The sequence below is a fragment of the Camarhynchus parvulus genome, chromosome 1 (assembly GCF_901933205.1).
Source record: "Camarhynchus parvulus chromosome 1, STF_HiC, whole genome shotgun sequence".
Taxonomy (NCBI): domain Eukaryota; kingdom Metazoa; phylum Chordata; class Aves; order Passeriformes; family Thraupidae; genus Camarhynchus; species Camarhynchus parvulus.
Window position 1 is genome coordinate 39,279,249 of NC_044571.1, and position 17,243 is coordinate 39,296,491.

Consider the following 17,243-nt stretch of genomic DNA (forward strand, 5'->3'; position numbering starts at 1 on the left):
TAGGAGTCTTATACTCAAATAAAAGTAAGCAACCAGAAGTTAAATTTCAACTCTTAATATTAACATTAATTATTTTACATCACCTGTATCACTGGCATTCAACTATCACAGGAACTGGGCTCATAATGAGTTACAAAATTTGTCCATGCTGAAACCTCATGATTACATAGGCTTTTCATTAGGCAAGCTCCATCTCCATTTCAACTCTAGTCATTACTGCAGTAGCTTTTCAGTCCAAACATTTTAGGAAGATTTGTCATTTCTATAACAGAATCCAATAATCAGATTTCATTTCACTCCACCAGACCAAGATATAAACATGCCACCCCAGAAACTCCTTAAAAGGGAATAACATTTAAGTATTTCAGTCATGGAGCCACAGATTCAGGAAACCATTCCTGCACTGAATGATAATGCAGGCTTTTTAAGAATTAGCTGTACTGAAACCTTAATACACAGACAAGAACTTTTGGGAGATGGGGTTGGTAGGGTTTTTCCATCTCCTTTTCTTCTGCTGCTCTTTAATAGATTTTAAACTTTGGTCACAAATTTCCTAGTCTCCTGTACTGTGGAAATATTAAAACATATTTGTATATCTCCACTAAATCACAGAGTAGTCAGAAACTGGAAAAAAGAAAACCTACCAAGAGGAAGAGGGATAGATAACATTAGGGTTTAACTGCAAGAAGAATGTCTGATTTTGTCAGTCCTTATGGATGATACTTTTTCCACAGAGATGTGGCAGAATGCTAAATGATTCAAAGGTTATATAGACCACAGTCCATGCATTAACATACTGCAGATATTTTATCACGACTTCTTCAATTTTAGGCTGTAATGGAAAATTCAAACTGTAAATTCAAAGAAAAACAGTTCTGTAGTTTTCTGGCACTTGGAGCTAAAACAATAGCCTGAACTATATTTGGAACATAATGTGCAAACATGCATTAATACATTCATCCATGGATACAATATGTGTACTCAACTCTTCAAGCTATCCTTTATGGATATTTTGGTGCTGTGAAGCATGCAGTGTGTCAGTTTTGTATCTGTTACTTTTTAAACAAGGCAAATGTTTTAACAGTAAGTATATTGCATTAGAAGAACAGATACTGAAATTAACATATTTAAGTTACATCAGAGAGAAAAGCACTTGCAAAAGCAACAGGCAAATTACCAGAAATAATCAAAGCAAAAACATTCTAAGAAATCAAGTACAAATTTAAGAGACTCTTTGGCTTCTTGCTGTAGGAGTTGTCTGAACCTCCCATCCCTTTAATTGTGAAGGCTACTTAAGAAATTCTGTGTCTGTCAGGAGCAATGCTGAAATACAACTATAGTAGCCCACTTTCAAAATTCTGAAAATCCATTTAAAGATACCACTAGGGGGTAAATTAAAGCCATAAGCATTAGGAAACTAATAATTTGAAAAATGTACAGAAGCAATGAAGCCTAAACTTATCAAGCATTAAAATGACTGGAAAAGTGTTTTTTATAGTTGGAAGTAACTAAATACAAAAAAACCAAAACCTTTTGTAAAACAAAAGAAGATACAATTATAATCTACTACACAACCTAATATATCTGACACAACATCTTGTAAATAAACCATTAATTTCTTATCACACAGACATTCTGGTATAAGGTGTAGTAGAAAGCTAGAGACAGCCTATACAAGAGCAGAACCCAGAGTGACCTTTATTTACTCTTTAGAAACACTTACTTGAATAGACACTTGTCAAATTCTAAATCTCACTGGACTCAAGTCTCCCACTCTAAAGATTTCTTGCACAAGAATTTCCCTCAGCATTTGCAAAAGGCTAGACCTTTCAGTAAGAAGAGTTCAGAAAGAATGGTGGTAATACTGTTTAAACGGTTACTCACAATTAGGTGAAAAGGAGTTTCATACAGCAGCTGGGAAGATTCAGATAACAACTGTGAAAGCAGAATGGAAGCCACACTGTACCATACTAAGCATGGTATTGCATAAATGAAGCCATTACTATTCTCATTAAAAAGATTGCATATTTCAGTTCGTAAGTCATGGAAAACCTCTATTTGCACTACCTTCTAGGGAGAGTCTAGATGTCAGGTAATATGAAAACTCATTACAATCAGAGCACACACCACCCACAAGATGCCCAGACTATCTGAAATTGCTCCTTGGAGCTAGAAATAGGCATATTAGGTAAGTGCAAAGGCCACTTATCTCCTGAGCTTCCTGTGCCTTCTAGATGACATTCTTGAACACAGAAAGACAAAAAAACATGCAAGGAAGTAACAGGACAGGATCCTCTCCTGCTCAACTTGAGAGCAACAAGATATTTTGAGAATAAATACATTAACGTGTATAAATTCACAAATACAATAGAAATTGACAAAATTTCCCAGATAAATTAAATATACATGTGTCCAGTGCAAGGTTTGAAAACTGTCTGAAGCTGAACACTAAAGAATAAACACAAATAAATACCCAGTCTTCAAGCAAGGTGAGAATCCCACGTAAACAAGCAAGCAAGCAACTATGTAATACAGAACTGTGTGAATGCCTACACACACAAGACCCAAATGAAAGTCTTCATTCAGGCATTTTTTACCTTTTGAATAACCTGTTTTTAAATACCCTGATATTAATTTAGTATGGTGGCTTTGAATTTAAAATTAAGCACAGCTTGCTAGCAAGATGCCTTGCCCAAAAGTCCAGGCAGGGAATTGATTCTTCCTGAATTCTAGCCTGAGCAAATTAAACAACTTCTCTTGGTGGGATAGGTGGAAGCACCACTCTGCAGCACACCTGCTGCCTGCCTTTGAAAAGCAAATTTACATATGGGATTCCTGAGCAGCCCTTTTGTGCTAAGAGGCATACTCTCCACATAGAGACATATTGTACTTTCAGCTTTTGTACATGCAACAGCTCACACAGTATTTGCACAGTCCACTACAGTCATTTACCAAAAGAAGTCACAGCTTTATAATATGGCTGCTATGGGAATTATTTATCTACATTATTAAAACAACCCATGAATAAAAGTACCAATCTTACAAAATTCAAGTGTTTCAGTTTGGTACCACCTTAAAATAATATGTTCTTCCTGCAAGCAGAATTACAAAATACACTGAAAATAAGAGATTGCCATAACCCATATATATATAATTTTTCTCTGCCTTCCTAAACTCATGCCTAACTTATGTATACTTATTGTCTTCCCTAAGACTCAAAATTTTTCATCACAGTTTGGGATACAACGATTAATGCCTGAAGTATCACATATGTCACAACACCAAAAACTTAAATACACCAACCGGAAAATTATCCTTTGAACATTGCAGTATGGGCTGCATGGATGTTGAACTCCCTAGATGCCTTCTACCAAAAATGTCCTTGAAGACAAACATGGTTATGGGCCATACCAACTTGGCCGACCAGAATCTGCCTCTTGCTCCATAGAAACCCAATTCGAAACTTAAACTAAGAGAAAAAACAACTCCCTCCCAAAATAATAGCTAAATTACTAGCCTGTAGGAACATCCTACATTTTGAGAGCAGATCCTGTTCCAAAGACCAAAGGATCATTCATTACTCAGAACCACCTTTAGTGAGATAACAGCTTTGCCCCAGCATTCACAATCTATTCCTACCAGAGCACATACAGGAAAGTACAAGATGCTCAATCAAGATGTGGATCAATGCTCCAAAAAGTCACAAGATGCAGAAAGCAAACAGTTCCCCTGCCTTTAACAACTGCACAACCCTGCACACAAATATATACAATAAACAATGCCTTAGGACACAACTCCATGTTACTTGGATGACTAGGCATGGCAGTGGCACCCACAACAGCAACAGGATGTGCTTGGTTAGCCATCAGGAAGCACGTTCAGCCAGGCAGGAGTAGGTGAGAGCCAGAGGACCTACTGAGTAGAGACTAAGCCCCCAGCCCAAAAGCCTGCCCTACCATAAACCTCCAAGAAGAAATCTTCATTGAAAGCACTCTTAAGCCCCCCCTCCATTTGATCCATTCAGAACCACAGTCCAGTTCTAAGACATAATCTGCAAATACTTTATGACTTCAGCTGCAACTGAAAAAGAAACTAAAACCATTCCGAGTTTAATGGATAAATGTTCTCCCCACTTTTTTGCAAGCTCTACTGAGGCAACCTCAACTGTTTGCTAGCCTCAATGACTTTGCCACGCAAGTATCTCCATATTTCTTAGAAAGCAAAGAACATACAAGTGTTCTAACCGTGAGGCAAAGTATCTCACATAAGTTTTTTTTCAAGAAAAAAAACATAGTTTTGCTCAAGTTTTTTTTATAACAAGTCACAAAAAAAAAAATTGTGGCTTACAACCAAAGAAGTTTTTCCAGTAACATCCATAGATACTTTATTACTTGTTAACTCAAACTAGTATTTGCTGTCACAATCTCAATCATTGAATTACCACTGCAGATAGCTCCATGCTAACACAAGAAAGGAAAAGGACTCAGCCTTTCTAGACAACCCTAAGCGCTACTTTGCAAATTATCAATAGGAATTCCAAACCTGACTAATGCAGCTATGAAAATATTTTCAGTGTGCAAAAAATATTCAAATGGCTCTACTTTCTACAAACATTCTCATTTAAATATGTGCACCCAATGTTCAGATAGAGTAATAAAAGGGTTCACAGATTCTTACACAATAAACTGGCAGGTTTTATTCACAAGAATATTCTGGAATATCTTTTACTGGTTTTCCCCCCATTCTAAATGTTTTATGCATTCCCCATCCCCAAACTGTAAGTAACTTGAATATAAACAGTGCTCACAATACCTAAGAGTGAAATTGGGAAAGAGTAAGCACCAGTACTCTTTTGCAAGATCTCTGAAGAACATGTCAGTATGATCCTAACAGGCATCTGGAATAAAAATGCTTCGTTGTCCTTGTACATATGTAAATTCAACAATATCTATCCTTTCGGACAGAAAATATATGCAGGCCTCTCTACAAAGGAAAGTATAATTTCACAGTATAAGTTTCCACATAGTGCTCTGAAAATAGAGTAGCTTGGGAAATAGCAAGAATATCACTCCATCAAGAATACATTTAGCTAATCATATGGTTTTATTACCAAACTAAGCTGTTGTTACATAAAAGCATCAATTTTCCTCCAAAAGCAACCTTTATTTTGCATCTGAATTGCCAACCACGATGTGACTGCATCCTAACACACATATATTTGCCATTACTGCAGTGAACCACACACATTTTTAAGCCAGTCAGTAGGAGATGAGGCAGAGGAAAGAAGAAACTACAAGAGCAAATATTCACTGAGATGCCTATCATCATGATCTGAAAGCAGGAACCTGCACAGCCTGCAAGATCATCTGTTTCTGGGACTCACTGCACAAGCATTACTTTTCTATAGCACTTCTAAATAAGTAACTTAATTGGGATTACATTAGTAATCTAATGTACCACATCCTTGTATTAAGAGAAGGCCTGCTAAAGGAGAAATTTTGAGGAAAATTACTGTAAAAGTAGTTACAAAAGAAGAGTAGTTCGAGGGTAAATCTACCTGAAGTAACCTTTCTAGACATCATCTTTGCATTTTTCTGCTGCTTCATTCATTACTAATCAGTGGCCCACTAGAAACTTCAGCACCAACTGAAAAGCCTGGCAGGGTATTTGGCTTTCAATTCTTCTACTCAGTTTATTCCCAACACAAGTATATTCATCAGGCTTAAAAACAACTCTTGAACAAGGGCAGCCTCTCAGCAATGAAATGTAAATTACTGACATGTGCTAAAACCTGCACTTGCCACTGCTAATGAGCACATTAAAGGGAAAAAAGCTTACTAGATATTACTGCAACCTTTTCACTTAACCCTGTGTGTACTGAAAGCCATAAATGAGTATCAATTAAAGAACTCATCTCTAAACAGTGAGACACTGTTCAGCAGGTGTATGCTTCCTATGCAGTTCTGATACAAAAACCAGGATGACAGACAAATGTGTGCACACTGATAACAGCCTTATTTTTAATCTTCCATTAAACTCTTCAAGATATCAGTAAAAAAAAATTCATAAACGTGACAACATACATAAATTTCCAGGTTTACAACATTAGCAGTGCCAGATCTTAGGTGATCAAATAAAACAGGATTAGCTGCCAATAAGCCCCAAGGTTAGGGAGTCAACTTGTAGCAACTTCTCCCTTCCTATTATGCACACAGGGAGGTAAAGACCCTGAAAATAATCTTCTCCAAACAGCAATGGCCTGCAGAGTCACAGAAAACAACACTTTTGCCTCCACAGCATCTAACAGTGATGCAACTCCATAGTGCAATAAAAGCCCTACAAACTATATTCACTCCAAGTTTCAAAGCTTTTAATAATTCACACTTATCAATGTTGCAAGAAGGTACTATAAACTTACATGCTGGAGAAGGGGGAGACAATTTTTTGGGAAAAACCACATCCATAAAATGGGGATCTTCATGTTTTGTAGATTAAAGAAATTATTTAAAGATTATTTGGTTAAGCATGTTCTTCAAAGGCTTTACTAAATAACATTTTTATAAGGATGCATAATAAATAGATGGTGCTCAGAATGGACTTTAAAAAGCTAAATTAGGTACCTGAATCAGCCTAAATTAAGTACCTAAATCCCTCTCAATAAGGCTTCTGTCTAATACTAGTTCAGCTATAAATAAGTTAAAGTTTATCAACTTCAGTTGCTTATTTTTTTCTTCATATCCTTTACCCCAATCCCAAGCTACCACCCCTTTGAGTCCACCTCCATTCTGAGTAAGGCAGAAACTCATTAACTTGTTTCTGCTAGGATCAGCTGAATTAGCCTAAAGACTTCAATAGGGGAGTTCAGAGCAGGGGATATACGATTTGTTTAAACAAAGATAATTTTAACAGGACAGGTTAACAAAGTGACTAGGTGTCACTGTCATCCCAGCACACCCAAGGAAGGCAATAACCCCTCACGAGGACTGGCCACAGCTCAGTAACCTGATCCTCAGGACCTGAACACCAGTTGGCCTTCAGGGAACAAGAAGTACTTACTATGTTCTACACAAAATACATCACCTAACTTAAGGAAATCAACTTTTAAACTTGTGTTAATTCAAAACTTCATTGCTAGAACATTCCAACTGCTAAGTATTTTAGTGACCTTCCCCATAACTCTAGCAGGAATTGTGCAGTAGATGCAGTACTTTAAGCTACCAATGTTATTGATGTCTTTCATTCAGTCTGAAATAGAAATGAATGAAATATACTGTGAAAATAGACAAAGCTTATTTGTAAGCAAACCTGAAGGAAGTGAAAAGTGAAAAGGCAGATACATGCATAAGAATGAGCAGGAAGTATTTTAAAGGAATTTTAAACAATTCCAGGGAATTCTTTAAAAGATTTGCAAAATGAACAAAATGAACCACTAAACACAATAAGGCGACTGCAAGCAATCTAATAAATTCTTACTCTCACCTGAGGGTCATGATTCCTGCTGCACTCAGTAAAAGCTTTCATTGACAAAATGTGACAAATGAGGTAAACTACTATTAAGTAGTGCTTATGTTGATATGTTCATAGAGTCTTTTGTTTGAGCAACTCTCCTATGAGGAAAGGCTGAGGGAGGTGGGACTGTTCAACCTCACGGAAGCTAAAGGGGAGCTCAATGTGTATAAATGCCTGAAGGGAGAGTGCCAACAGGGCAGAGCCAGGCTCTGCTTAGTGCTGCCCTTAGTGACAGGATCAGAGGCAAGAAGCACAAGCTGAAACACTGGAAGTTTCCTCTATCTGGAACCATTTTTTTGACTGTGAGGATGGCCAAACACTGGCACAGGTTGCCCAGAGAGGTTGTGGCATCCCCATCCTCGGACAGTCAAAAGCCCACCAGACAAGGTCCTGCCAACCAGCTCTGAGTATGCCTACATGAGCAGAGGGTTTGAACCAGCTGATCCCCAGAGGTATCTTCCAATCTCAGCCATTCTGTAAAATAAAGACTGTATTTGATAGCTGCAGTAGAAACCAGGTCCAACTGAATTATGCATTCTACAACCATACAATAAAAATGTGCAACCAGCTGGAAGATATTGTAACAATCTAGAGAATAGTAACTGAATGACTAAGAAGTTAAAGTGTCATTAAACAGGTTAAAGACTGAAAAACCTCATTTAACCCTGACATGCCTGACTACAGTGTCTTAATTCACTTTCAGCAACCAACTGTATCTGGCATACTAGCAGTGATTCTCTCAACACGCAGAGGTAACTGGAGCAGTTCTCACACCACAGAGAACACCCAGCCCAGAGAGGTTACATGACAGTCTCCTGCCCAGGAAGCAATACTGGAACAAGAGAATCCTATAGTACACTAAACAAAGAAGTAAGTTAAGTCTCATAGCTGTAGAAACTATTCAAAATATTTGACAACTTTACAGTTCAGCATCAACATTATATACTGTACGGATATTAAGCACCTATACAAAAGTTTTAATCAAGGCAAATACAAAAATATAAAAGAAACCAAACATGTATAAAATTATGTTTATAATATAAAGGTGTATAAATTATGTTTACAAAACTAAGTTCTAATAATTCAACATGATGTTAAGCCATAATTTCAAGAAAATATTTCCTGAAATAAGATTAAAATCAAAATATTTACCATGAAAACAAAGCCCCCCACAAAAATATCTGCCCAGTCCAGGATAATAAGTCTTCTTTAGAAACATGTTAACCAAAAACCTTTCAGCAAGCATCCTTTTCCACAGCTAGTGTAGAAGTCACTAAAATTTCAGAATCCACTAGAACTGAAATCAGAAAGAGCCAGCTATAGGGTGTGAACTAGGAACAAAGACTCAGCAGGTTGTTGTCATTTTTAAGTCACTAAACCAACAGACAAACACATTCTATCCCCACAACAATCACAGAAGACTGAGGTAGGAAGAGGACCACTGGAGGTCTTCTAGTGCAACCTTCTTGCTCAAGAAGGGATCCCTAGAGCATATTACTCAGGATTACTTCCACACAGTCTTTGAATATCTCCAGGGAAAAAGACTCCACTTCTCTCAGCAATCTGCAGCAGTACTCAATCACCCTGACAGTAAAGATCATCTTCATGTTCAGGTAAAACTTCCCATCCACCAGTTTCTGTCCATTTCCTCTTGTCCTACTTCTTGTACCACCAAGAGCCTGGCTCCATTCTCTTGGCACCCTCCCTTCAGATACTTACAGACACTGATGAGGTCTCCTCTCTCTTATCTCTTCCCAAGGTTGAACAGGTCCAGCTCTCAGAGAGATGCTCCACTCCCCATATCACATTTGCTGCTCTCCACTAGACCCACCCCAGGAGTTTCTGCCTCTCTTGTACTGAGGAACCCAGAACTGGACCCAGAACTCCAGATGTGACCTCACCAGGGCTGAGCAGAGGAGCAGGATCACCTCCCTCATCCTGCTGTCCATGCTCTTCCTGATGCACTCCAGGATACCACTGACCTTCTTGGCCACAAGGGCACTGCTGGCTCATAGACAGCTTGCTGTCCACCAGGACCTCCAGGTCCTCCTCCTCAGAGCTGCTCTTCAGCAGGTCAACCCAAGCTAAATAGTCTTGAAGAATTAAATTAAAAAACATCCCTCAAAAGTAACCACCTCCTAGCCTTGGGATGAAACAGACATAGCATGTTCATATCCCTCCTCACGTAATACACCACTGGCAATAACAAAAGCCCTTGTGTAGAAAAATACAGCAAGTTGTAAGAAGACATCTTGGCTCAAAGTGTGTATTCAGTAGACTGATTTTAGTCCTGTTGCAATTAGTTTTCAGCAACAGTAGAGAAAAGTCATATTGTGATACAGAAAATGATTCTACCACACACATTATTGCTTCAATGTATTTCAACTGTAAGAATGCACAAAAAACCCCTTTACTAAGTTGCATCCATCTTTAAAGTCAGAATTCATTTTCTTGATACACATTTTATGAAGAATACATATAAGTTCTTAAGTATTCAATCTGTAATGTAGAGGTACTGAACACAGATCATCAACCACTATAAAATACATAATTTCTTAAAATGCAGGCAGAAAACAGAAGTGATTATTAAGGAAGCATTGTTGAATTCTAAGGTGAAGTTTCATCTGCCTTGCCACAAAAGTAAATTAGAATTTACAGAGCAACAGAAGTTCTTATTGCAAAGACATCTCTTAATTATTCATGGTTAATCCAACTCCACTATTATCAATGGAACATTTAAAACTGATTTTAGAAACAGAAGGACATCACATTTGCAAGGTTACCACACAAGCTTACATCAGTTAAACAGAATAGGACAAATTAACAAATAACTGTAGATCAGAATGGTCAGAATTTACCAAAACCAGACAAACTTGTCTGCATGATTGCAAATCAATAGTAAAGAGGCAGAAAGTGAAAGGAAATAATATTATCTGTGTAAGATAATTACATAGGATTTCATTTGCATACCTTCTATGACTGCAATGAGGGAAAGCACAAGTACACATAGTTAATGTAATTGCAGTTGTGGAAACAGAACAATACATTTTCATTCTCACAACCAGACAGGAACAGTGAAAAAAAGAGGACAGAACAAAGTATTTCTAAAGAAACAGGAAGGATTCCTGTAAGTCTGGAAGTACTATTGCGGTAACGCCGCACATCAAGAAAGAATGAATTTTTACAAATCAGGATTCCATATATCCATTCATCTGCAGATCCACACACCCTAATAAGCATGCTAAAATACTGCTGTTGGAAGGCATCTCACGAGAAACATTAAATTACTTACAATAGCCCATATAGGCAAAAATATCTCTAACATCTTCTTTAATCACATGCACAGCATTAAGTCATTGGTCCAGAAGCCATGCAAGTCCACAGTTCATCCACCAAGAGTCTCAAGCTGCGAGGCCCTACTACTCAAATCAAGAGGTTTTGCGTTTGTATTTTTCCTAAGGACAGTTGCACATGTTAAAGCTTTCAAACTAAGCCATTTGAAGAAAAGACATAGCTTTAAAAAACAAGTTAAAAAAAATAGCTCAAGATTGCCATAGCATAGGACGTTACCTAATCACAAAGGAGATAAAGGGAAAAAGCATTAATATTATGAAGTCTAGACAAAAGAATAAAAAGGGAGGAGAGTACTTTTGTCAACTTACATGAATCTTTGACAAAACAGTACCTTGCATCTTTAAATACATGCATATAGGTTATACACATGTATACCCACACAAGACCTGTAGATATGCATCCTGAGACTTTTAAGTTTAGGCATACATCTGCCCTTGAAAGAAATGCTCTAGCTATATACAGCAGTTCTCAAGATAGTTATTTGAAATAGTTATTTGAGATAGTTATTTGAAATTTTCAACAGGGTAGAACTGGCATTAATTTGCTTTGTTGCATAGCAATCTTCAACAGGACACTGGTGATGTAACATTAGTCATCAAAGGCTTTTAGCAAAGTATTTGAAGTTTTCTACAGTAAAGGAGCAATACAGCTTTCCTACTTTCACCCTAGTAAGTGCTAAGCAGACAGTTCAGATGACTCAATTTCATTTTTCTAGCTCATATGGACTAGTAATGTCTGACAAACACTGCCCATGATTTAATACACACACTATTTGTTTCTCCCATGGATTTCACCCAACCTGATACAGCAGATTTAGATTCTTTTCCTATGAAAAAAAGATTTGCTCAGAATTAAATACAAGAATACAAGTAACACTCAGAAGTACTCTGCCTCAAAATAAAATAAGCATCAAAATTACAGGTTCACAGGCAGAGCTCTTTTGGGCAGCAAAGTGGTGACCTGTTCATTTAGGCCAGTACATTGCCTAACCTTTATTACCGTGTACAGACAAAACCTCCAGTCTCCAACAGACAAAGCACCTGGTAGCAAACACACTGCTGGCTTTGGTAGGCAATGAAACTCTGGCCTGCAAAGCATAGTGTACAAAACACACATTAAAAGCTCTGTCTTCCCCACTCCTTCAAGTATACAATCTCTGCCATAAGCCGCTTCTTGATGCCAACTTCCACTACCTTTTTTGGACCACCTTTTCACAATTTGGAAAGCACAAACGATAACCAGCCACAAGAATTATCAGGAAAAAAGCTAATGCATGTGGTAACAGCATGAGAATCACACCAAATGTTTCTCAAAAATGTAACATCCACTGAACCACAATGAAGGAACTTCACAATTTGCTTACAAGTAACAAAGCCATGCACAACAATGGTAATGAAACACTCCTGCCAGTAAGAGTTTACATTTTAAATAGTGAGAATCCCATATTAGCCGTGCATAGGTCTGTAGATCCATCTGCACAAAGCTCTTCACAGATCAGACATGTGTCCCCTTACAGAAGGTGACACAACTTGTTCTTTGGTTTACCTTTTCCTTCTCAAACTTAGCAGCCATTTACAAACATGTGATCAACTATTTCCATATACATTGTTTGCCCATTTATTTCAGACAATACATTGTTGGGATTTTTAATTCCACCAAGAATGTTAATCTAGCTTCAAAGGTAAAGAGAAATAGCACTGGGTGCTTTGTTCTCCCCTAGTCATGTCAAACAGTAGCTGTTAAAAAGGCACAAAAGATGTACACAATCAGGTTTCACTAGGAACTCCAAAAAGATTCATCTTATTCCAAAATTGAATGCTTTTTTCTCACCATGTTTATGGCTTCTGTCCCAAGGAGCGGATTTTGGCAGGAGACAGTGGCTGGCTATTTTTACATCAACAAACAGAGCATCAGAATATTGTTAAGGCTGCATTCAGAAAATAATATTCCAGATAAAGGCTGCATTTGTAACTAACTGCTATCATTTTCAGATAATTTTATGCACAGGTCAAATCATTTTCTTGGAGAAAAGACACAACAATCCATGACCTTTTATGAAAGCACAAACTCTATCACATACATACAAGACATCAAAATACACTGAAGATTTATAATCTTGCAAACTGATATTTTTCCTACTAGGCTTGCAAAACAATAACTCAACTGATTTTGTTGTTTGTTTCATTTTTAACAGTAGCATCACAAGGGGCTTTCATGGCAGTCAATAAAGTGGAAGTTCATTTGTGTTTCTTTAAATTAAGAAGAAAATTGATCCCATTATGACTAACTGCAACACAGAGTCACCATGCATCAAGGTCTAAGCGCATAATCACTACCAGGAAGCAGGAAAGGAACATAACATCAACTGCAGGTGTAAGACTCCTACTTGCTGCTAACATCAGCTAGAAAAACAGCCACACTGACTCTGGAAAAATGACCGTGCAAGCCAATCACACAGTTGCTTTCTTCTCATTGTTTTCTCACCCAGACCCAAAAAAAACCCAAACAAAAACAAAACAACAAAAAAAACCAAAACAACAACAACAACAACAACACGAGGCCCTTTCAGAAAAGTATATTTTTCAATTACAGGTCAACCAAAAGGCTCATCTTAGTCTCAGGCCTATTTCCTTCCCAAATTCCAAAGACCTGCTTTAGGTAACAGAGCTGACAGAGCTTCTGAGAAAAGGTCTGCATTAATTTTAAGAAATAGGAAACATGAATATTATGCAATTATTCTTTGAAGGAGGGAAATTACTTACATGAAAATACAATTGAATGCATAAACTAAAAGTACCAACTTATTTGCTGATTCTAAAGAAAATACACCCACTTACATAAACCCATATTTTGTTATTCTACATAATGTTATCAGCATTATCATAAAATCATCGAAAGATTCCAAGTTCAAACACCAATCTTTAAGAAATTGACCTTAGTATTTATAAAACCTTTGACAGACTCACTCAGTATAAATGTCATGGATCTCTTTTCTGACAGCCATCAACAGCAACCAGAGTAGATACACAAAGACAGGACTGAATACACCCATTTGTTTACTGAATCACAATGAACAACGTGCCAGATATTCACTCACTGACTGTTTTTTGAAAATTTTGTTTTGGAAACAAAAGACCATTTATTGCGCCTCCCTTGCCTATTTTAAGGGAGAACAAAATTTAAGTTTCCAAAGAATAAAAAAATAAAGACCAGCACAATTTTCAATACTCTAAGTACCTACCAAATTCTTCAAAAGTACTGTCTACAGTTGTATCCTACTCCATGAGTCATTCAGGCAATAATGGACAGAAAGACATGCTTTTGTTCAAATCACACACAGTGGGATTACATGTGAACTGACCCTCCATGCGTCAATTGAAAACAAAGCTTTGCTTTGAGCTCATTACTGTTCTTACAGATAGACTGGCAAGTTTACAAAGTTTAGTGTCCTTCTCAGTAACCCAATTTAAGAAGTTTGTTTGTACAGTACAGATGTGTACCAGGAAATAAGCCCAAGTTTCGTAAGTTCCGTAAGTTCCATCACTACTTTCAGTGCAAAAGAACAAAATAGTGTATATACAAAGAACAGGATAGGGAGAAAGGAAACAGAACAAAAACGTCTTCTGCAGCTTCATAACAGTTTACCAACATAACAGTTACAGTCTTCAATAGAGAGAAGAAACAGCAGGCAAGTTTTCTTCCTAACTATATTAATCAGAGCGTCTTGAAAAAAATATAAGCAGCCCTAGGGATAAAAAGATAGATCATTTCACCAGTTCTCAGCAGGGGTTTGATCTTCTAGAGCCACTGACATCAAGGGAAGCATGATTATGTCTTAATTGAGACTTTAAATAGTGCATTTCAGAAAGCAAAATCACATTACCTTGTTTTATTATATTTTTAGAGAACTGAACACACCGGGTTTCTGACACATAATTAAAGCTATTTTGAGACTGCAGCACCAACCAAAAATTCAAACATGTTTTCAGTCACCACATTATTTCAGGAAATTGTTAAGAAACTTCCCTAGGATCTGAGTGAAAAGATGAAAAATAGAGTGGAGAAGATCTACAGGAATGTTTGTACTTTCTCCATTTCTGCTTAATCCTGCCAAAAAAAAATTGTTCCCAATTCACATCACCAATATTGTGACTAACATTTCCACACCATCTACATTTTATTGTTAATAACAACCACACCGCTGTAAAATGTGCCTGGTTCAGAGTAATAATTACCAAATTTCCATATTCAGCAGCAAAACAAAGCAAAATAGCATAAGTGAACCCCTCCATTTCATTACATTTTTTTGTTCCTAAAAAACCAGGAACTGCCAAGTAAAGCCAGTTATCCTGCTGGTCTAATTCATTGAGAACAGAGTTTATTTAAAATTAAGCCAAGAATCTTCCCTGTAAAAAGAACCTCTGGAACACGAAGCAGAACAGTGATAAAAAAGCTGCTAAACTGCATGAAAATAACATGTAAAAGATTACCCTAGATTTGGTAAATCCTGGCAAACACCAAGTGTTTAGAATTCCTTTCAACTTTAACATCACCAGCACCCAGCAGGGTGTATTCAGCAACCCACAGAACCTGCACTTGTTTTTGTCTAGGAGCTTTAAAAAAAAAATCACAGCAACTGAAGTATGAAATTTTTAGATTTCATTCTCAAATAGTCTCCTTAATGAGCAGGTGGTATCCTCTAACACCAAATAATCAACTAAATAGTTAAATAGTAAGGGTCTGTATTACAACTAGAACTCAAACCTAAAGGAACATAGTCAAGGAAGGTACAAGGAAGACCTGTTTCACAAATGCTAAGGACAAAAGAACCACATTCTTCATTTAAGTTTTTTATCCTAAATCAAAAAGGTGCCAATTTTTTTCAAAAGCAGAAACAAATTTCTCTTACTGCCTGTAAAATAAGGTATTTCTTCAGCTACATGGTTCATTTACTCTATAACAAAGTTGGTAGCTGCAATGGCTTTTTTGCTTTGAACTTCAATGTAGTATGTGCTTGTCCTTATTCTGAGCAAAATCAGTAGACAATAACACATGATCTGCAGTGACTACACATACAGTATCCACCCAGGACTTTGTTCAAACATTGTGAATGCAACTTCCTCCTAGCACTGCCCACACTTTTAAGCAGCTGCATGAAAGCTTTTGGAAAAAAAATAAAATCAGACCATATAATCAGTTCATGATATACAAAAACCTTACTGAAGTAAAGAGGTTTTGAACAATAATTTTTATAAATTCAGACAAAGTGAAAACAGCACCTTCTTGACTCTTTGGTCCTTTCAGAGAATGCAGCTCCATGATACAATACCACCAGCAGAGAAGCCAATTTTTAAACAGCTTTCTATTCCCATCCCAAAGTGCAGTTCAGCACCTTCTCAGGGCTGCTGATACAGCTGTTCACCAGCTGTGCTACGAATCACCAAGATCATCACTTAAAACCAGATACTGTTAACCAATATTATTTCAGTGACCCAGTCTGCAGAGCAGCCTCATAAACAGTCCAGGCATAAGTGAAAATCCTGAAAGGTTTTTACGTCCTGGGTAAAGTTCTTACAAACAGACTTCTCCCAAAAGAAAACAGCCTGCAATTACATCCTCAAAATGCAAGGAATTCACATGTACAGAAAGCATACTGAAATCCCCTATGTTAAAGTATCTTTTAGATTTGCCTTGAGCTGGTAGCTTGATTCCTTAGATACCTTGAAACAAGTATGTGCCATCTAGTGCATCAGTCACAGCCAAGCAAATAAAAATAACTTACCAAACGCCGAGCAAATTCTTTATTTTCTGAAAGAAATCCATATCCCGGGTGTACCTTGGAAGACAAAAGAAAATTCAAGCTGATTGAGTTCTGAAACCAGACACCAAAGTCACTAGCATGTTTTCAGATACTGGGGATGGTAAACTAGATCACTAAGCATTTAAACAGGTTGAATACCTTAAGAAACTCTCTTAATACACTGATTTTTCTGTCCTAGCTCAAGTTGTTGAGCTATCATTTCTGAAACAAACTTTCCTTATTTAACTAGGGAGAACAGGGTTGCTTGCAGAGCAAATGGAGCTGTTTGCAGAGTAAATGAACATTACCTTCTGTGATTTGCCTTTTGCTCTTTTTAGCTCCATTGCAGATTTCCCCAAATATGCTCATCCACACTCTCCTCAGTAACCACTATAAGGTACTCTGCATCCCAAAATATTTCCAGCTCTAACCACAAGAATGGTGCACAGGTCCCCAGTCATAAGCCCCCTACCTCTAGTGACCCTGGCTAGAGAGCACAATATGCTCTCTTCATTAGTCTAAGTCAAGCATCCTGTGTGCCTCATTTGCTACTCACACCCCGATATACATTCCACCTAAT

General features: G+C 37.3%; 1 protein-coding gene across 6 annotated transcripts in view; it reads right to left on the reverse strand.

Annotated features, from left to right (window-relative positions):
* Positions 1-17,243, reverse strand: part of PCCA (propionyl-CoA carboxylase subunit alpha) — a 271,373-nt gene that overhangs the window by 213,300 nt on the left and 40,830 nt on the right. For 4 of the 6 annotated variants that reach the window (XM_030945325.1, XM_030945350.1, XM_030945359.1 and 1 more), the window contains 2 exons: positions 16,646-16,699; positions 1,885-1,935 (listed from right to left, as the gene is read on the reverse strand). In XM_030945325.1, the coding sequence (XP_030801185.1) occupies positions 1,885-1,935; positions 16,646-16,699 (105 nt within the window). Of the gene's footprint in view, positions 1-1,884; positions 1,936-14,104; positions 14,967-16,645; positions 16,700-17,243 lie in introns of those variants that run through there. The other 2 variants (XM_030945376.1, XM_030945333.1) reach the window with 2 other exon arrangements.